At 40.0% G+C, this 21,932-nt stretch overlaps 1 protein-coding gene across 1 annotated transcript; it reads right to left on the reverse strand.

Annotated features, from left to right (window-relative positions):
- Positions 1 to 873: 873 nt before the first annotated feature.
- LOC146702639 (somatostatin receptor type 2-like) lies at positions 874 to 12,114 on the reverse strand. The gene is made up of 4 exons (XM_085465565.1): positions 11,712 to 12,114; positions 8,738 to 9,423; positions 8,005 to 8,330; positions 874 to 7,041 (listed from the first exon to the last, which is right to left on the reverse strand). Exons 2-4 carry the CDS (start codon positions 9,117 to 9,119, stop codon positions 6,610 to 6,612), a joined length of 1,140 nt encoding a protein of 379 aa, XP_085321691.1. The 5' UTR covers positions 9,120 to 9,423; positions 11,712 to 12,114; the 3' UTR covers positions 874 to 6,609.
- Between the last annotated feature and the right edge of the window lie 9,818 nt (positions 12,115 to 21,932).

Genomic DNA, 21,932 nt, shown 5'->3' on the forward strand with positions numbered 1-21,932 from the left:
GTGATCGGAAATCGCCAACTGGTCTCTAGGCTCGTGTGACGGAAGCAGGATTTATGGTCCTGCGAATGTGTCGGTCTGTGTACACGTTTCCATTCAGACGGCAGGGTTTACCCACCCCAGATCTCCTAAAAGTTGCTGTCACTGGAAGCAGATGATGTAAACGACTGCGACAAATGTTGGAATGTTGGCCAGATTAGAGATGGGAGTGACAGCGCGGATCTGGGAGCTGTGAAAGAAACTTCAAAGATAAAAAAATGCATCGTGCCGTCATCTGTCACATGACCCAGCCCTTGCAAGTCATGGTTATCTGTCAATTTTAAGCTCACATTGCGACATTAACATTTAGGAAGCCTTATTTGCCATGACTACTATCGCAGAAGACGACGCTAAGGATGGGGTGAGGTGGATGCAGGTAATCAGCTGTGGCTCCTGAAAGAAGCAGCGAGAAGATATGAGGACGCTAATTAGCTTAACATGTTACGGAGATCCTGGTAGTGCTTATTTGCACAAACACAAAGTTCAAAAACATAAAAGAGGAATCATAAATGTAATACCTAGTCAGACAAATACATATCAAAACACTATCTCTGAAATGCACTAAAATCAATGCTTAAATGTTATATCACAAATGCATTTTTTATTCTCAAATCAATGGTTTAGTGCTTTAAATGTTTATCTTTTTAGAAATACAGCTCATATTTTACAGTTTATAACAGCACTTACAGTAAATGCTGAGTAAATGATTATGGAAATCTCAATACGGTTGGAATCAGACATCCCCCCAGACAACAGGAATGTTAATAGCTAGGCAGTAGTCCACACTAACACATACTCACAGCCAAACGTGCATTCAGTAACTCACAAACACACCAGTTTAACCATGGCCCGCATTTTAATTGCAGAGACAAGGACACTGACCTGTCCATTACAATCATTGATCACGTTATATTCTACAGTATGCAACAACAGAGTCACAAATAAACATCAGCTTTTGACATTAAAGCACACAAACAGAAGCTTTGTACGCTGGGGAGATAGCAGTAAAAGTAATACACTCTACATCTCTGTTATGTTTTAGTTACCAACATCTAGAGTACAAAGGCCTTTGGTTGGTTGGTGTCTGGGGAGTAAGGGTGAGAATGAAGTTTTGTTGTACACTGATGTCTTTACATGATTGGGTTCAAGGCACATCAATAAAAGTAACAGCACAGAAATGTACATAATCACGTCTGCACATGGCCGGTATCAAGCAGTTTATTACTAGTTGGTGTAGTCAGGATTATAGTGTGATATTCACCCAGAATCTCCTAATTTTAACCTAAAATGACAGAAAAGTATGGCCTATTATGAGACTAGGGTGCATGTTTATGCATTTTCTTTCTGTGTATTACCAAAAACGAAAAAAGCATCACCTAGTAAAGTGTGTAACACTGGTTTTGGTTGGTACTGTGATGCAAAAAGTGGAATATTAAGCCACCATCCCCATGCAGGAACAAACAGAAGATACATACTGAATGTTTATAACGAAAGGTGCATCCTCAGGAATGCACTATTAGCCCTTCGCAAATTAACGAATGTTTCCAAGGAAAGAAACGGCATACAAGAAGCCAGAGGTCTCCCGTGCCTCTGCTTCTGCCTCTCGTCTGTACACTATACAGTGATGGGCACCGGCCTTGAAAGGCAGACGATTGCCCTTTTCACATTAGGTGCTGAATTGTACCCAGCAAGTAACTAACCAAGATACCTGCTAATTTATTTATTCATTTTTAAATTTTTTTGTGAATAAAATGACCTAATTCCAGGTCTTGACTTCACAAAATGACAAAGAAAGCAGCTACTACAAACAGCGTCTCATTCCCCCGGCTCTCCTTTGAGCACTACATTTACACTGGCTTTGGCACAAACTATCTTCACCAACATCTATTAAACACCACGATGTACATTTAGCGTGTCCGAGTAGCCAGTGGAAACGGTGTTTTGTGTGTTTTCTTCAGTATGGTTCAGTACATTTCGTCGTTCACTTTAGGTGGGTGTAAAAAGTGCGTCAGCTCACATTTCACTCCACCAGCCGTGAATGTGACTGAAAGACTGAGAAAGAAACAGACAGAAAAACACAGAGAGTTCAAGTAATTAACTCTGGATGATGGGAGATCAGTTCTCACACTGCAGGCTTGAAGACGCTAAATACCTTAACTGCAGTGGGTGAGGATCTGAAATGAGTCTTTTCACCGCGGTGCACATGTTATTTAGTAAAGCAGAAAAAGGAAAACATACTAAAATATACTGCATATACTTCATTACGGTTCCTGTTTACTGTTCACTCTTTGATTGCTGTTACATACACAGTCCGGTCGCCATCGTCATTTCATGTATTTTTCAGACTATAGTACAAGGATGTCTGTGTGACAGAGTATGAAACAGGGCTAAAGCACATTAAATCACAGCATGCCTACAAACTTCCATAAACATGATTCATAGGGTATCTTTGTAATCCTGTTCTGACCTGTTACTGAAGGTGCGACTGACCCTGCTGGAAATACTACCTGCAGCAGTGACAACACAGACAGAATGTCACGACAAATTACTGGGTGTGTTGCCTGCTACAAACTGGGACTTGCCTCTCTGTGTGTGCAGAGCCTCACATTAATATTATTAGGAGTAGCCTCTTCCACCTCATCTCTTTTGATTGCATTGATTGCGAGCTTCCGGCCTGACTGATATACTGGAACCAACTCAATCTGACAGTGGAGCGTGTACCCAGCAATCTTGTTGTTGCTGTAGAGGCTTTGACAAATAGTCTGGGAACCAGGTGTTGTGAAGGTGTCTTGTGGAAGTGGATGTGAGTAAAATCATGATAGCTAGAACAGAACGGGATGTGTTCTGTGGACGTGGTAAGGGTTTCTAAATTCAGGCTATTGTGAAGATCTTTTTGCTGAAGCCCATTTTGCTCATACAGAATAAATTATATCTATATTGGTCATGTTTTTGCTAGCCAGTTGCTGTAGGTAAGTTAAAATTAGTAATGATGGACGATATAAACACTATCTGATATATAAGAAGACTTCCAAATCAAAGAGGCTAAACATATCCTGTAGCCCTTGTGGCTCCATGGCTTTACTTAATCTAAGCCCTGACTTTAGCATGCTAACATCTTTACATTGATAGCAGTTTATTATGCAGATATTTATTGAACATTTTTACTCCTTGCTAACATGTTAGCTTGCTAATGTTTCTGACTGAGTTGCAAATTCAAGGAAAGCTAGCATGCTAACATGCTAAACACAATGTTAAAAGGTTAACACACTCGCTAAATATCTGTATAATATAATTGTCAGGATGTCAGCATCAATGAGCGCCTACTTTTCCAAGGGCTCTAGTTCCAGAAGGGAATTTCTCCAAGAAACCTTCATATTAAATGTTTGAAGCCTTGACCCAAGCTGAGCAGCTACCAGGTGAACTGTAACATGAAAATCTGTTTATATAAATACTTTGAATGGTGAAGGAACTACTACATTCCTCAGCAAATATCTCCCAAACTTCCTGAATTTAATCCTTGACATTACTGTAGTCTTTTTGAATGAATTTTATAATTTGTGTTGTGTGTGTTTGGGATTAGGGTTTCTTACGTTTCATGCTCATTAAGTGTTAGTGGGTTTGAACATTTCCATTACAACACCAGCTTTAACTAATCAGAGGCATTGCTGTTTAAATTTTGGACATCTACTTTTGACTGATTCAGTATTATGTAGGTCATGGTCAAAATCCTGATGAAGACTATGAATGGAATTGGCACTTTTCAAAACTCACTATTTTATTTTGGGCCTTATTCTGGACAGAAAAGTCATGTTTCCCTTATACCATGCTCTCTATTCAGCTCTGTATGTTCTGGAACACAGAGTATCTAACTAAATATGTATACAGGCGTTTAAACCTGCTGAACCAATAACTTCTTTCCATTAGTTTTGCAGGTAATTGGATTTTAAACCACATTATCAAATAGTGTAAATGACAGACCTGACGATGGCAATTGATGGAATGTTAAGGGATCGCCAAAACATCTTAATTCATCAAAGAGGTCTGATCAATTTAGCAAAATAGTGAACTGACAGACCAACACTGCCGAGGCTTGAACCACCCTGCAAGCAACCCAGAGTCTCAAAATATAGATCTAAATATATATAAATGTCCGGTAATAATAGACTTGGTCGCAAATTTGAGCTATAGCTGTCTACTTATTATTTCCGCTCTTAATTCAATGCATTAAATGCAATTGAGAGATAGTGAAATACTATTCAAAATATGTTGATCATAATGCTGTTTGCCATATACCGCAACAACAAACTCTAGCGACTGTGAAGACCAACTACATGTGGTTTTAAATTTGTTTTGACCTGATATTTTCATATATCTAAACTTTGCTGAACTGTTCATTTGGACATAAAACTTGAATGTGTCCGGAAATGTGTGACATGTTCCCAGCAGCAGTGTCCTTGATTTTAAAAGAGGGGCTATTATGCTAATTTCCAACTCCAAGTCATGAATTATTCTTGGGGTTTACTAGAGTAGCTTTGCGCAGTAAAAGCTCAAAATTATACCATACTGAGCATTGATGCAGCACCTCATTTCACCCTCTGTCTGAAACAAGCTCTAGTGCCAGTTTTCTTCTGATTGGCTGCCCCTCGCAAGCAGAAGGTCTGAAAAGGCAGAGCTTCGTGCTCACAGCAAGAGCTATAAGCCTGAGATGATAATTTTAGGAATATTCCGTCTCACTGACATCCTAGAGAGCCGATTCTAGAAAAAACGAATCACGAAGACCAAATGTTTGGATCTTAGATGTTACCTGTACATACACAAGCCTCATTATTTCAAACTACATGTTTAATATGGACATCCATCACACAGGAAATCAACAAAAGCACTCCATTTAATATTCCTTAAAAAAGGACTTTACGGAAGTGCAAATGCATCAATTGTTACTAGACTATGCTGCCTCTCGTGGTCGTGTTTCTTATTACCATTTAGCAAACAAGTCCACGACAAATGACTTTTTAAATGTAATACACTGTATAAACTGCATGTTTGAGCTATCCTTACATTTATTTATGAAGAAATACATCCCGGCTCTGGAAACACTGTCTTTGAAGAAATAATGCATTATTTTTCAAGTTGTCACCTTGATCTCTTCCTGTCAGTCATGCTAACACAGCACACTTCAGTCTTCAAAGCATTGTCCTCACGTGTGTTGTGTTCTCAGCGCATACACTGCATCCACAAGCTTTAGTTCTTTTTTTATGTCTCTGCGTCTCCTTATCCATCCATCTCTCTCTCCTTCCCTGTTCGGTTACATGACACATTTGTCCGCCTTCTGTGAAATTTCGGCATCTTTGCAGGCACACGCTGGCTGAACCAAATGTGAGTCTGAGCAGAGTGTTACGACATTAAATTGGGAACTCTTACATTGCCAAAACACAGCACTTTACACTTATGGGGGCTCTTTACAACGGCACAAAGTAATGTAAAGTTCAGGATACGGTAAAAATACTTTTGATGGGACTTTACAAACTCAGCAATACACAATGTAATAGCAGGTTTTTCCTTTAAAATTGTTTTTGATTTCAACACATCCACATTTGTGAAGTTTCCCAAGAGGTTGAGAGAAAGCCTTTTTCCTATGCACAAAGTCAAACTGTTGTAAGGGAACAAGGTTAGAGACAGACACAGTTTCCCATTCTTTCACTAAATCAATAATCCAGGATGTAATATTCAGAGGTTTGCAGATCTGTAGCTTCTTCCATCTTGATACCAGCTAGAATGGAGAGAAAATAACATCCTTTGTTTGTCGGCTTTGCCGTTTCGTTGCCCCGCTGATCATGTAAGACCAGACTAATCACCTGATATGAATAAAATATGAGCATGAACCTTCAGGTTGTAGACTCAGATTCTTATCTTCGAGGCTCTGGGGAATTACAGAGCTGGCTGTTTTCAATCAAATGTTTTGCCTACTTCTCTCCATGGTACTTCCACATCCGGAGAAATCGTTGCCTAAAGTTTTTTAGCTAACACACACACACACACACACACACACACACACACACACACACACACACACATTTTAAAAAAGAGAAAAAAATCAGTCAACTAGAGCAAGGATGGTACTCGGTCCCCTCAGACTTCTCTCTGCCATTGGAGTACTATCCAAAATATTTCTTCGTCCTTTCCACCACGCTCCACTTTCACATCCTGCCTCCTCAAGATCATTTCGGGCAACTCCATAAAAGCTTGAAGCTGGCAAGCACAAATAGCATTCTTATAAATGTTTCATGTCACTTATCTCTGAAAAGTACTTGAGTAAAATACATATTCTTGCTCCGCCTTAGGGTTTATAAGCTCAAGTTGCTTCATTAACCCAATTAACAAGAATTTTGAGCTCGAGTCAGTGCACTTCCCCTGACCTTTAAAAAGATTAAGAAATTGTTTATTTTTCAATTCGACTTTGCTCATGCATCAGTGTCCACGAGCAGTTCTTACATCATCCGTTTTCTCATTTGTGTTTTAACTTGGGGTTACCACAGTACACTGGCAGCCTGTCAGTCTGTTACTGGCACTCCTTTAAATGCTGGTCTGCAGTTCGCCATTGAGCAGGGTAGGATTGTGAGTGTACAGGTTGGCATTAATAATCGAAGCTTCGTTAATCATCTTGCTCCTGTCTGCCCTGCTGTCGCTGCGCTCTACCTCATCCAGGCCTGCCACCTTTTTCAAGCACAGAACATTCTGAAAACTCTTCTTGAAGTTGTCTGACAGGAAGGCGTACAAGATGGGGTTGGCGCAGCTGTTAGCGTAGCCGAGCACCACCACGAAGTCGAACGTGCTCTTCACAGCAGAGGTGGGCTTGATTGAGCCGGTGACAGAGGTAACATTGAAAATGTAGAAAGGCAGCCAGCAGAGGACGAACACCGCCACCACGATGGACACCATCCGGGTCACCTTGCGCTCTGAACGCTTACGCTTTGTGGAGCCCACACGCAATCCGGATGACTTCACCTGGCAAAAGGAATGGCTGTCAGTGGCTTAAAAGTTCCCAAATAAAAAAGTACAGTGTTTCCATAGAAACATCCTAGTATTATCGGGTTTTTTCCTAGCTGGGCTAGGTAGCCTTTCAGGACTAGCTAGCCAAAATCAAAGTCCTATTACCCTGTTGTAAAAACAACAGTGATCTATGGGTTGATAAAATTGTGTCTACGGACACGTTTTATTGCAAGCCAACATTAAACTAATGACAGAAAAGTGTTTAAACAGACATTATTAACATATTTACATGTTACATGTTAGCCGCCTAGCTTAATTGATTCTGACGATTGAGGACTCTGGAATGTACTAATAAAAGTGCACACTCGGTATGCACAATGGCTGCCATCTTGGCAACGAAACAGAAAGGAAGACACTACTAATCAATTTTCAGCCACTAGCAAAAGGCTGCACTGTAACTGAAAATAGCGAGTTCAGTGCTAAATAGCTAGCTAACTACCAGGGAACATTTTCAGGTTTCAACACTCTATGTGTTGTGGCATTATTTGATGTTTATGCATGATAAAGTGATTTAGTAATATGTATCTTCAAAAGACTGTAAATATTCCCAAAATGCTGTAGCTGGGAAAAGAACCAGATTTCCCAAATGCAAATCATGTGGAAATTACTTCAATCACAAAGAAGTATTTAGTATGCATAGTGTCATAAGTGCAAGCATAGGATCAAAGGATCTGGATTAATGTTCTTTTCCTTTATGTATGTACTGCATATTAGTTGAAGCAAAAAAATCTATTTAGTTAAAAAAGAAAAGGAGACTGTTATTAGCTTTTTTTCATGAGACAGTGGCAGTGTTGTTGATTTCTGAGCTAACATTTCAAACTAATTGAAGTGGACCACCAAAACGTTGAATCTGCAATGTAACCAAATCTTGTTGGATTTTTGTTGTGTAATTTAGAGCGTGCAGTTGCGGACTCTTACCTTGACTATAATGAGCAGGTAGCACATACATATAACTGCCAGCGGCAGGAAGAACCCAATGAAGAAGGTGTAGAATATGAAGGCCGTGTAGTAGACATCCTGAGGCTCCGGCCACACAATGCCACACACTGGAACCTTGTTCAGTCCACTGAAGATCAGAGTTGGCAGGATGACTAACAACGACACACCCCATACTGTGAGGTTAATTAGCTTTGCTACACGGGGTTTCCGCCATTTTGTAGACTTAATAGGGTGAACCACAGCCAGGTATCGATCGATGCTCATTACCATGAGACAGAAGATGCTGGTGAACTGATTGAGAGAGTCTGGGATGGTGTAAAGAATAAGAAAGAGCAGAGGAGTGGAGAAAGGTAGAAGTTGAGTTTAGACTCAGTAACACTTGATTAAAAAATACATGTATGCTGCTGTGAGAACCGATGAAAAAAACGAACACAACCAGTTTTTGCTTATAGTACAGACTAGAAACAAGAAATCATGTAAACGCATCACATTGTATCTATTTCATTACCTTTCTTTAGCAAATGGAACACTTTAACACCAGGTCTGATGTGACTGAGCACCAACTACGTGTTGGCACGACTTCAGTTATTTAAAACAGTTTTTAATCACATTTTTCAACCGAGATTTGACATCTCAAATGGTTGTTCAAACAGCATCAAAATGTTTGCCGAGTTTCCGCTGTGAACCATTAACCATAATGCTTTTCACCCACCTACGCTCAAGATCATTCGGCACAGAGCCTCTCCGAAGGGCCAGTGCACCAGCGCCAGCTGCAGGGCGATGAATGGCAGGCTCATCATGCACAGAACATCTGCCACTGCCAGGTTGAGGATGTAAATGTTGGTCACCGTCTTCATTTTGGCGTAACGTAGAATAACATAGATGACCAGGGTGTTACCACACAATCCCACAGCGCATACCATGAAGTAGATGAAGGTAATGACCACTGAGCTGGTCTTGTCCTGGTGATGCTCCTTGTCTTGGGAAATGTTGAAGCCCAGGTCGGAGTCATTCCCTTGGATGTCGTACCAGAAGGGCTCAGGGATGGAATTGTTAGGGGAAGTTGGGAGGAAGGGCAACTGATCCAAGGCCATGACTGCTGAGAGCAAAGTGGTCTAATTTCCTAAAGGGTTATGGGTTTCTCTAATCCAGGGTACAGTGATGATGGGAAATATTAATGAGTCAAGGGTTCAAATGACATGTTTCAAAGAACTGCTTTTACTAATAAAAGTTACAGAAATACATTTAAAAGAGGCTTTGAGTGATGGATTCAAGGATAAAGGTAAGAGCCTGGGGTCCTGGGAATATAAGACTTTGACTTCCAAGGGTGTGGGGCTCTAGGGATAAGGATGACTCAGAAATTTTCACATAGGAGGAGCATCAATTATCACATCTCAGCTGCAGAGAGACAGTAAAAGAGAAGGGTGGGTGGGGAGAGAGACAGCAGAATAGAAAGCAATAAGTTGGGTTGAAGAACAGGGACCATTTCGTTTGACAAAAAATAATAACAGTCCTCCAAGATCCATGGCAACAGTTGCAAGGTTACTTTACATAACTGCTTTCACACCTCACCAGAGCATCATGTACAATATTCTCTCTAGAGAATCCTCTAAATAGTACCTCTATATGTTGTGTGTGATTATCCTTAATGCTGCTTATTTCGCTCACAGCAACATTTTTGGCACGCAGCAGCGGAGAGGAGATAGCCAGCACTAAATTGTACATGATGTGCAGTTTCATAAATATAACATTTTTGCCACTTTCTCCTTAATTTGACACAAAAAGAAAAACAGTAAGTAAACCAACTATGGGACTGGGAATTACCTCAAACATCAAGCTGTTTACTTATTGAAAAGCCAACATTTGCATTTGCACATTTTTGCTCATATGTCAGGCAAAGGTAGCACAGCCGACAGGAAGAGATCAAGGTGACTGTGTGTTTGAATTTGATGCCTTTTTTTCTTCCTTTCTCACTCAGACCATAAATCCTGTGATGCTACAGGTCGGGGGAGTGTGCTAATATGTGTTTACGCCTCCCCCACCTATGCATACATGCAAGAAAGAAAAAAAAAGGACGCCTGAGCAAGAGAACGCCAAGGGCATCGGGGAGCTGAAGACAAATGTTTATTCAATTGATCTCGAGGACAAACAGCTCTGACACTGGAGCGAGATCACTCACTCTTCCCCATCCAGTGACAGGTCTGGCTCAGCAAGGACAATAGTCCACTTCTTGCTTTCATTATTTACACGAGATGGGCCTGTGTAAAGCTGTTTAGATAATCCACTTTGAGTAAACAAGGTCATAAAAGATCACAAGTATTCAGGAGATGGCAAGTGAAATGCTTACATCTCTGGATCACACTAGACATCATTCCACAAACTGATTTTCTTGCAATTAACTGTTTAAGCCCTTAAAACCTTGCCTCGCCTTCCTCTCATGGACAGTTTAACATGTAAAACTTACTAATTTCAGATTAGTTTCAGTGTAGACCTTCAGTGGAATCCTTTGTTAGACTAATTATTGGTGTCTACACTGTTGTTTCATGAACATGGACTGTGCTAGGAATCAAAATTTGGAATCTATTCCTGCTTAGTGGTCCTTGTTTTAGCGACACTTGTGGTTACTGGTGGTAACTGCAAGCGCCGGAACGGCGACTCAAACTGCTACACCCCCCCCCCCCCCCCCCCCCCCGGAAAACCCCCCCAAAACTACTGAACAATAAAAAAAAATGTGTTTTACAAAAATCACGTTTGAAATTAAACACGCAAAACTGAGATATTCAGTTGAGAAAAAATAAATAAAACAGCAATTCTCTAAAATTAATATTAGCATTTGTTAATTGATGAAGCTCTGCTTGCCACAGTTGTCTGTGAGGATGGAGTGTCAGAGAGAGAGAGATTTTATAGTGTTATTTGCTAGCAGGAGGAGGGATGCGCAATTAGTAGCTTTTTTTGTAATTTAATTATAAAGCAGGATAATCACATTTTTAACTTAAGCAGGGGGATTTGGTTTATTAAAATAATTGCAAAAGAAAAAACATCCAATAAGCTTTGCTTCCCACAAAAAATGCTGGATGGGTGTCAGGAGCTGCGTCTTGGCTCAGCTCTGGCTGTGCGAACAGTGATGCCGAGGAATCGGCAGTGGCACGGCTCAGCCTCACAGCTTACCTGCAAACTGCGCGCCCAACAGGAAACTTTCCATCACATCGGCGCGGAAAACAGCGGCTGAATAATGAGCAGGTTTGGTTTGTCTTTCATCTCAGTGACAGGGGGATGAAACACGGCACCGAACCTTTGACTTATTAACCGACAGATAGAGATATTTATTTGCCAAGTAGCTGCTGTCTCTGGATTGCACCTGTTCCAATGATTTTTGCATGATTGCCCTAATCATTAAAGAAAATCAGAAACTATATCAGAAAGAGACGCGCGGCAATTTTTTTCATTTTATTTGAACATTTTCTCTTGCCAAAGACTAAGCAAGTAGAAGTAAGTGAAATTCCTCCATTATGTGTATGCGCAACTTCATCATAGCCTGAACCTCGCCAAAATATAACTTACATCAGACTCCCACTAAAGTGCGCACAAGCAAAGCAAAGTGCGCACATGAATGAACATGATTTTTTTTTAAAGATCATAATAAAAATCGGATCAGTCTCATTGCCCCCACCAATTTCATCACTTACTTTTCCACAGAAAAATACCATCCTCATATCACGTCCAGAGTAGCAAAAGTGTCCCGAGAACCCGAGAATGCGAAGTCCTGCCGCCCCCGAAGCGGCTCTGACCTACTGGAAAGCTGCATCCCGCCAGCCTCTCCATCCACCTGCTCCTAACTTACGCACGGCGCCGGCATTCAGTCGCCCTAATCAGAGCTGCTGATCGCGCTACATCTCTCAGGCCATTGTTACCTCCGAGAAATAGTCCACGTTTGTAAAAGGAAAGACTAAAACAAAAACAAAAAAACACAAGAGAATGAAAAATAAAATAAGGTGGCGTGCGCTCGCGAGTGTGTGTCCAACAGGAAAGTCTTGGCGAGGAGTCAGACAGAGCGGCAGGACGCGCGCAGCACCGAATGGAGAGAGAGTGTGTTTCTGACAGAGAGAGAGAGAGAGAGAGAGACGGGTCGAGTGATAGATCAGCAGCAACGTGTCACTGTGCGTCGGTGTCCTACAATTTGCTGATTTCCATGCACATGAGCTGGCTCTGCTTCTGCTGTCCTTTTGAAAAACCCTGCACAACTCCCCAGCTGCACGCTGGCTTCTGTATCAGTGTGTCTAAGAAGTATATTTAAAAAAAGGAAAATTAATAAACATTTGGAATATGGAAAATTGCACATACCATTTTGCAGGGAGCTTTTGTTCTCCAGCTGTGTTTCCTTTTGTGATGTGATGTACTCAAGGAAAAGGAAAAATCAACCCCAAGCTGCTCAGGAAAAAAGGAGGTAATCACGCTGTCCCTCCAAATTCATCAGGTTCAAATGAAGTGATCTCAAGAGCTTCACTGTCCCTTTCAGGCGCCCATCACAGGCACCGGTGCACCCCTCTTGTCAGCCAACAGCGATGGCACTCGGATTTGAGCACTGAAGCCAATCCAAGAGCCAATCTTATGTCTTTATATAAAGGGAGCGTTTTCGAGAGAGTGCAGATGGCGGGTATCTTCTGTGACCTCTCTCAGTGGAGAGCTCCGTGAGAAAATGTCCCGCCACTTGTCTCAACATAGCAACACAAAAGTGCAGCTATTATTACTGCTGTCCTATCAAAGATTAATAGTTCTATTTATGTCCAAATTGAGGGACTGGGGCTCCTCAAGGAGGTCACAATGTAAGAAAGTAAGTGGAAGGGGGATTTTTGAGGGGTTCCTGAGGCAGAGATAACCCATCAGTGTATCAGTATACTCTATCAGTAAAGAGTGCTGTATTCTGCTTCACCAAGGATAGCAACAACTCAGCAATATTTACAGTTCATTTTTATATCATTTGTAAGGTTGGAGTGGTTCAAGTATCCCTGTATCCTTCTAGTATGAATAGCCACAAGATACATAAAAAAAAAAAGATTGATACTGGTTCCACATGTAAATATTAAGCTAATAACATAAAGTTATAGTCAGCACTTGGAACAATAACAGAAACTTGTACTTGTCTTCAAACTGAATGGAAGCCAGTCTAGCACCGTGGCCAGTTGTTACTTATACACTTTTTTAGCAACACCCATTCAGCTGCCTCTTTATGCAAATATATGATCAGCCACTCACATGACAGCAATTCAACACATTTAGATGTGTAGACATGGTCAAAGTGACCTGCTGAAGTTCAAAGTGAGCATCAGAATGGGGAAGGAAGGCAATTTAAGTGACTTTGAAGTGGGCCAGCTGGGCTGGTGCAAGCTCTTCAGAAACTAACAATGTACTGGGATTTTCTTTACACAAATATCTCTCAGGTTTACAGAGAATGGTGTGAGAAAGAGAAAATATCTAGCGAGTGGTAGTTTTCTTGGTGAACATACGTCACTGTTATCACAGGTTGTAGGAAAAAAATGCCCAGGCGACACTGAGCTGATAGGAAGGTAAAGGCAAGTCAAATAAACACTTGTTACAACCAACAAGAACAAACTCAGTCTGCAGTTGACATGACTCATTAGAGCTGGACTACAGAAGATTGGAAAAAACGTTCCCTGGTTTGATGAGTCCAATCAAACCAATCCAGTACTAAGAAGGTCATAAGGAATCGAGTGAGGGTATGTCCATATCTTAGCTATAAGCTAAGCTAGCAAATGAGTGCACATCCATAGCTTAGGTAAACCTTCTTTGGTTAAAAATTCACATTTTGTTTGATCTATCTTGTCAACAGTTTTACAGATATGGATGACCCCTGCGGAAAATGCTTTTCTGGGGTTTTAGGGGATATTTTTCCACTTTTGTTTTTGTTTGTTCTGTTTTCTGCTAAGGTTAGCTAACAAGCTCCTAGATGTGGCCTTACTGAAGAAACAGAAAAGCATGATTGTGCGGGGTTTTCTCTCTCTTAAACTTGTGACATTATAATCTCAGAATATCTCAGAATATTATTTATTTTCTCCCTAAATCCAGACTTTATTCCAAGGATTCCTTTTCTTTATAAGAATATTTCCACATTCTGTCGTAAGCAACACTTTTAGAGCTATTGGTAGCTTTTTTCCTCTTCTTCTTTTTTCTTCTCCTTCTTTTGAGTGAGTGAATACTGTTATATTTTTGTGTACAGCATATAAATAGAAGAGTAGAAACAGTTGACATTTTGGTGGCAGACAGTGAGATCCTAACGGGAATATAACTTTCTCTGCATCTTTGTCAACAGCGAATGGTGCCAGGCACAAGAGTGACGAGCTGGAGTCATTCCCTCTACAGCTTGAATCAAGAGGGTGGTTCTGAGACACAGCATCACTCAGAGCAACGCAATTATTTCCATTTCTGAGCTCTGTGTTACGACACTTTATTTAACACTGTGCAAATTAATCTAGCTATTGTTACCGATTTCCACTGCACGGCAAAAGCTAATTAGTCTCTTTGCTGTGTGTGTGATCTGCAAACCAATGCTTATCAAAAAAAGAAGAAGAAGTTTGTTTTTAAAATTGATTGTCAGCTGCTCAATAACGCCGCCCCGAGAGGATCCTGCTGTCAGCTGAAACTTTATTGAATGCTGTGCTGTTTGTTGAGCCATGATCTTATCTGCTAACGTCACACACAAACACACGTATGGCCTTGAACGTTCATTGGTTAACCCCTCTCTGCTCGGCCTCAAGCCCCCCGTCCAACACACGTTTGAGTCAACATGAAGCCTCGTTTGAAGTCCACTCATGATAAGGCCTAGAGATCAAATGCTGAGATCAGCTGACTTGCACAGACAGGAGAATCCACTTCTGTTCACAAAGCAGTTGCAGACAGTTTGGACTAAAATCTGTGTTTTTTCATAGAGTCCAGGATCGTCTACTTTTGGGCTGTGAGAGAATCTGAACAGATTCCAGGGCAGACACTGATGGAGGACTGCAGTTGCTGTTGTTGTGTTGCTGATGCTTTGTTTTTGCTGTTCGTACAAGGTGTTGCTGGATACACTGACGCAGCTAAAGAAAAGTATCAAAACCATATACACCTCTTTTTTTCCTTCTGCAGCCCAGCAGCTTGCGCCTGTCACCCTGCCATAAGATATTCTTTCACCTTCATCCCAGGCTCGTCGAGCACACGAACACGTGTTCAAAGTGAACGAGCGACATATACGTCTTGACGCCCTCGTGAAACTCAGCCAGAGAGAACGCAAGCATTCCCTGTGACACATTTTATCTGCTGTTCATCACCTTGACTCCTGGTGACATCTCAGTGCTCTGGCGTGTAATAGCATGTCGTTCATGTGACGTCACTGGTGCCAAGAGCAAGTGCCAAGGTGCTGAACATCGACCGGATCACGCGGCAGGGGCAAACAAAAAAACCCTGCTGGTTTCAAAGAGTTTTGATGATTCTGTAAAAATGTTTCTGCATGAATGAGTGAGTTTCTTTTCATCTATCATAACAGCAAAAAAACAAACAAAAAAAAGATACAGAAAAAAAGACTGCTTTAATTTGGCATTCATGCTAAAACCACTCCAGACCTTTTTTTTGCCCCACATGAATCTTTAAACATTATCAATATTTTGGTGCTTTAGCACTCTGCAGAGCAGATTGTCAGTGTCACCTGAGGTCAGGGGAAGTTTTTGCATCATTTCCTTTTTTTAATATATCTTTGTGGTTTTGTTTTTTGACATATTTTCTGTTTTTAAATAGAACATTTATAAGACAGGACGATGCTATTTATCTTTTTCAACAACCCATCCATGGCTCCTCTTGAGATAGTCCCGAGAGGCCTGTTCAAGAGATTTTAAAGCTGATTTCTCAGTGCAGACATTTTATTGTCTGAGGAGTTGGAAGTTGGATGTTCAGACTTAAGATCCTATTCATTATTAAATGGAAGGCTGAGAGCAAGGCCTTGTATAGATGTGTTTTTCAGAAGTTTCCCAGGCCAGACAAAAGTGGAGAGAAATGGAGAGATGCAAGGCCCTTACATGCTACAGTGTGCTTTTTTCTGAATTGCAGGACTCCTCCCCCTGCCTTCAGTTCCCTGGAAATAAGCATGGCGGAGGACCATGGTGGTCCGCCCCAGTATCAGTTTGAGCTGCTGGCTCTACCCCAATATTGCCTGAAGCCAGAGCTTTCAAAGCAAAGGCAGTTGAGAAGCTGTCCAACCATCTGCAGCCATTCCTGAGCCATATGAGGGCCTGAAGGGTTTGGTGGTGCTTTTACAGCTGTTAAATGTAAAATACGATAACCATTGTGCCCAAATTTAAAAAAAGTATGTTAAAGACTAGCAAAATTTAAATAAAATACTATGAAAATGGTTTCATAAACACACAATCAAGGCTCCATGTCTATCTCTTATTATGCATTAACATGGGGGGGAAAGTAAGAGGTGTGGAGGAAAGGAACAAAACCCCCAGCAAACAACAAAGCAGCCAGATACGTTAAAAAGACAAACACAGCTCAAAAGGATGAGCTGGTGTGGAGGTGGGTTGCAAAGTGGCCTGCAGATTTCAGCAATGGCTTTGGCATCTTAAACTGGGTTTTGGTATTTAAAAAAAGTACTGAGCATTTACAAAGTGAGTGTAATGGCAAGATTGTGTTTAAGAGATGGAAGTTCAGCGAGTAAGTAAGTAAGTAAGTAAAATTTTATTTATATAGCACCTTTCAAGATAAAAATCACAAAGTGCTTCACAGAAGCTAAAACCTAAAAATAACAATCAACCAAAAGCAAGGATACAGGCTTTTCCAGCGGAACATTGCCCAAAGCATCACACTGCCTCCGCCAGCTTGCTGTCTTCCCATATTGCATCATGGTGCCAGGCGTACCCCAGGTAACCAAATAACACCCACCCACCCATCAAGGTGATGTAAAAGAAAAATGATTAATCAAACCTTCTTAAATTGCTTTGTAGTCCAGCTCTGATGCTGGCACATTGACCAGTCCGCAACTATGCAGCCCTGTACACAACAAACTGTGATCCACGGCACATTTTAACACCTTTCAATCAGAACTAGAATGAACTTTTTCATCAATTTGAGCTACAGTATCTCATCTGTTGTATCGGACAACAGGCCAGCCTTTGCTCGTCACATGCATCAGTGAGCCTTGGCTCCTGAGATGCTCTGATTGAGTGGTCTAGAAATCACAATTTGGTCTTTGTTAAACTCGCTCATCCTCACATTTGCCCATTTTTCCTTTGAACGCACCAACTTTGAAAGTAAATATTCACTTGCTTCCTAATACACCCATCCACTAACACGTGCTACGATGAAGATATAATCATTGTTATTCACTTAACTGGTCAGTGGTCAGAATGTTATCCCTGATTGGTGTGACTTAAATCTGGAACAGCATTTTTTACTAAACAAAATCCAGTAGAGAAAATGTTGGTGGTACTGTAAACACCATGAGTCACAGAGCACAGAAATAAACTGTCCATCAGGCATTTCTGGTTCATTTTATCCCTTGAAGTCATGTAAATTGCCTTTATACAAGAATGCTACACAATACAATTTCAAAATTCTATTGCACGGCTTACAGTCCTACATTGGAAGCTTGTTTCCATTATAATGACTGTTTGCCAGACTGCCACTGTAGGCCTACATTTAACGTACACATGTATGACCTACAGTGTGTTTACATGCTTTTCTGATTACAAGCTGCGCCCTGTCCTGTGAGTAAATTACCTGCAGCTAAATATCATCACTTAGCCAATCTGCCAAGAGTTTGCTGTGCAGCTCTTGGCAGATTGGCTATGTCATACTGAAATGAACAGACTTCACTTGTGTTTACAAAACTGTGCTTTTTTGACAATCACCTGCAGAAATATCCACACCTATCAGCGCTATTTGGCGATTGCGCTCATCATTATTTTGCACCCATTTAGTAAATCTGGCCGTAAAGTGTTAAAAGGTATCAGCTGAATGATTAGCTCATGTGGATCAGTGGTGCAAATGGCTGTTGGGTACAGCATGTGGAGCCATCAAATTAAGACTTTTTAGAAAGAATCTAAACATAACACGTTTCATCACAGTGCCGTTATATCGTTTAAAAGTTTGGGGTTTAAAAAAAACTATCCAGGATTTCAAAATGTCTCTTTTGCTCTTTGTATTTCTGATTTCTCACTAAACATTCCCTTTTATTTCTGTTTTTGTTTAAAGTTCTAAAGCACTTTGCAATCACTGGATTTGCTTCAGAAATAGCATTTCCTTTTGTTGTTATCAGCCCTGAAAATTGGCTGTTGTACAGGTGAGTGCACACACAGATGAAATTTTAAATGCTTATCTTCCACACTGTAAAAACTGTGACTAGAGGTTACTTAAAAAACCTATGGCAACAAAGTGACACTTAATTTACTTAAGTAGATTTAAATTTCAAGTGATTTATGTAAAATTTAGATAAAATGTTAATTAAATTTCAACAAAAAACAAAAATAGATATTATTAACATTCTCTTGTAAATATGTGTTGAATTTAGGGACAAAATCTCAAATTGAAGGTTAAAATTGCCTAATTGTAACAAAAAATTAGTTCATTTGAAATGAATTGCTGAGAAAAATTACTTTGAATTTACTAACGATCTGGCAAAGGTTTAGTAAAAAATGACTAAAATATCCATTACAAAGAAATGAAAACTTTTTGTTTTTAATTAAAACTCAAATTGGATTCACTAATTTTCCAATTAAACTTTACAATTAATGACTGAATAGTAAGAGAAAATGAAATTAATTTAACTTCTTTTCTGAGTAAAATGAATCAATTTCACAAAGACAACATTCAAACAGTAATAGTTTTTATTGTGGAATATAAAACATATACAAAATTTATAATATGACATTTTTCTGATTAATTTAGATTGTATGCACTGAAATTCTTCACTAGTGCTTGCCCCAAAATAATAGGAAGAATAGGCCATAATTGAAAATACAGTTTCAGCCAACTTCTCGAGAATGTCAGTCTTTACTTTGGAGGTGGGCAGAAGATTTCCATTCTTTTTATACTCCTCTGTGGCTCTTTCCAGTTACATTTCAGTTTCATATGCAGACTGTGGAATGGGGAACAGCTTTGGCCAGGGCTCACAACGTTCTGTGAACTTCTGCCTTTTGAGAATAATTGTGTCCTGAGAAGATGTGGTTGCAGCAGAGTTTGCATTGGATACAACTGGATTGGATGATGAGTCATAGTCAGTTGACAGTTGATCAGAGGGGCTGCCGAAAACTGGCAGGATGACCAGGGTGATGCCAACAACCTTCACAGTGTCTTTGTGTTTTATCTGGTCACTTCTGCGAATAGTGAAGTAGTAAATTTTGGTTTAAAATACTTAAGACTGAAGTCATTTGAAATTCCAAAGGTATCCTTCACAACACTTTGCAGCTCCTCTACTGTTGGTGGGATCCCTAATGGAAGAACCAACTTCTCCATTTGGTCATCAGTGATTACATGGAGCTCTATCTCGTTCAACCTAGAATAAAATGTAAATGGGCAGAGTTACATTAGATTAAGTAGGGTCAACTTAGTCATTTTCTGCTGCTTCAATTTCAAAACTAGTAGTTTAATTTAATACAATCATCCATCAAAACTTATTCAAAATGCATAGTCTACATACTGATCAGCTGAATTTAAGTTGAGGGATCTTCCAACAACTGAAAAGAACACAACATTAATAACAATCGCACTCTCCAAAGTAAAAATTTTACACACACAAATTGTTAAAGACAAATTTGAATTAATACTACATTTTTTAAAGGTGATGTTCGTATATAAAACAATGAAACTCTTTATTAGATTAAAAAGGGGATAGACCCTATTTTCTGTACCGATTTGGTGACAGATCATGACATGAAATAACACTATTTGTGTATTTATATACTGTATATATCTTCCCATACTTGAAAAGATGTCCTTTTAATCTACACAAGGTCATCTCTGTATCCAAACACCATTGGGTGTTAAACATAGAAATTATGAAAGACTTATGTCAGATTAAATACGCATTACTATATTATTTCCTGAAAGTACCTTTATCTTGAAGATCGTTCTACAGAAACATAAACATCGTGACTGAGCGTGCGTCTCACTGATACAGTTCAACTAGAAACTTGCATCATCCCTCTATGTGAGCTGTGCCTGCACTAAATTCACGGGGCTCTGACAGCATGAAAATGAAAACCAGGTATTTTGCTGGACTGAGACAATTTAGCTTAATTACCACAACTGAAAAACTGCGTGGAGACAAAAGCTTTGAAAAACTGTGACTGACAAAATCCCGCACAAATGATTTTAACTACATCACTCACCACTGAGTGCAAAACTTTTTCATAAAATTTTAAAAATAAATGAGGGGGGTTACAGCCCATTGAAATACATCATTGATATATTTTTTTAATATGGTAAAACGTGGTTAGTCAAAGCTCTGAAGTAACACAACCGCAAAGGCTTGGAAAGTGACCTTCGTGCCATTTTGCGTAAAAATACAATACTGTCATTACAGTGGTCATTATTAATCTAATTTTGACGTATCATACTGTTTAGAACTTTTACTCAAAACTGCTATATGTTACTGTTTAAAACGTGTCGTATATTTGTACAAATTAAGATAATCTTACCTCGGACAAAATGGAGATCATCCACTGCTGAAGCATGTGTGTCCTGCACATGGCACAACGGACTACGGGCGGAAGTGTAGAATGATTGAAATGGAACTGCTTTCATTAGTTAAATCTATTAGATTTCTTCATTTTTCATGGTACTCATACATTTTTGTTTTTACATACGTGTTTTTACTGAGTAATAGTTACTATTACTTTCCTGTTAGATACTAATTAACCCAAATCACAGTTTTTACAGTGCAGGTAAATGCCATGTGTCAGGTCAACGCTATCATGTGCCGATTTTTTTTCTTTTTTTGAGGTGCACTGATCCACTCTTTTGTGTGAGTGTACTTCTAACAATGGCACACTGTGTCTGTTACCTGATGAAGAAGTGTGGGCAGAGTGGGGCTGGAAATTTAATAGTGAATGTCATGACACTGTCTGCCCTTTTATAGCTGAAGGTTTGAGTGCAGGTTTGGCTATTGTTCAGGTCCTACTATTTTTGGAGCTCGGACAATGCGATGGCTGAATAATGGGGTAGAATAAAACAGTTGAGAGACTCACGCAAGCAGATCGAAAAAATACAGATGACTGATGCGAGAGAGTTTGCACAGTGATGTTTACATGGCTCCCGCTTCTTTTTGTGATTAGAAGAATGTATTCCGTATCATGCTGTGTGAGTATACCGAGGAGGAAGAAAAAAAAGGCTAAAAATGTGAGTTTTCAGCATGCGGTGCGTAATTGGCAGTCTCTCTGCTATCTCCTTTACTGGAGTGTGCTGATTCTACCTCTGTGTGCAGAATAGCGAAAGCCTTGATCAAGATCAGTGACTGGGGTTTGTGGCGTAACGGAGAAGCTGAAGCCATTGTGATGGAGTGTAGGGTTTGAATTTGGTGGCAAGTGCAGTTTTTAGGAGATAAAGGAGCTTAAAAAAGACTGGCTAAAAATGGACACTATAACACTGCCACCACCTGAAAGTGAAACACTGGAATCCACCTGCACATCCTTGCAAAATAAATATTGCTAGACGTTAATGGCTAACACTTTTATAGTGTTCAATAAAAAAAGCTCCAAAAAAATGGCAAGACCAAACTTACTCCAATAATGGAAATGATTGTGTTTGAAATAGGTTCTTCGAAGACGGGGACCTGGTCCGTGACCGCTCGCAGTCATTTGCAGTCTTTGGTTGTCATCGACATGCACAAAAATTACATTAAACAGCCAAACTATGAGTTTGGC

This window comes from Copadichromis virginalis, linkage group LG8, assembly GCF_057382275.1.
Source record: "Copadichromis virginalis isolate Kocher_CV1m ecotype Utaka linkage group LG8, C_Virginalis_male_GT1.1, whole genome shotgun sequence".
NCBI lineage: Eukaryota > Metazoa > Chordata > Actinopteri > Cichliformes > Cichlidae > Copadichromis > Copadichromis virginalis.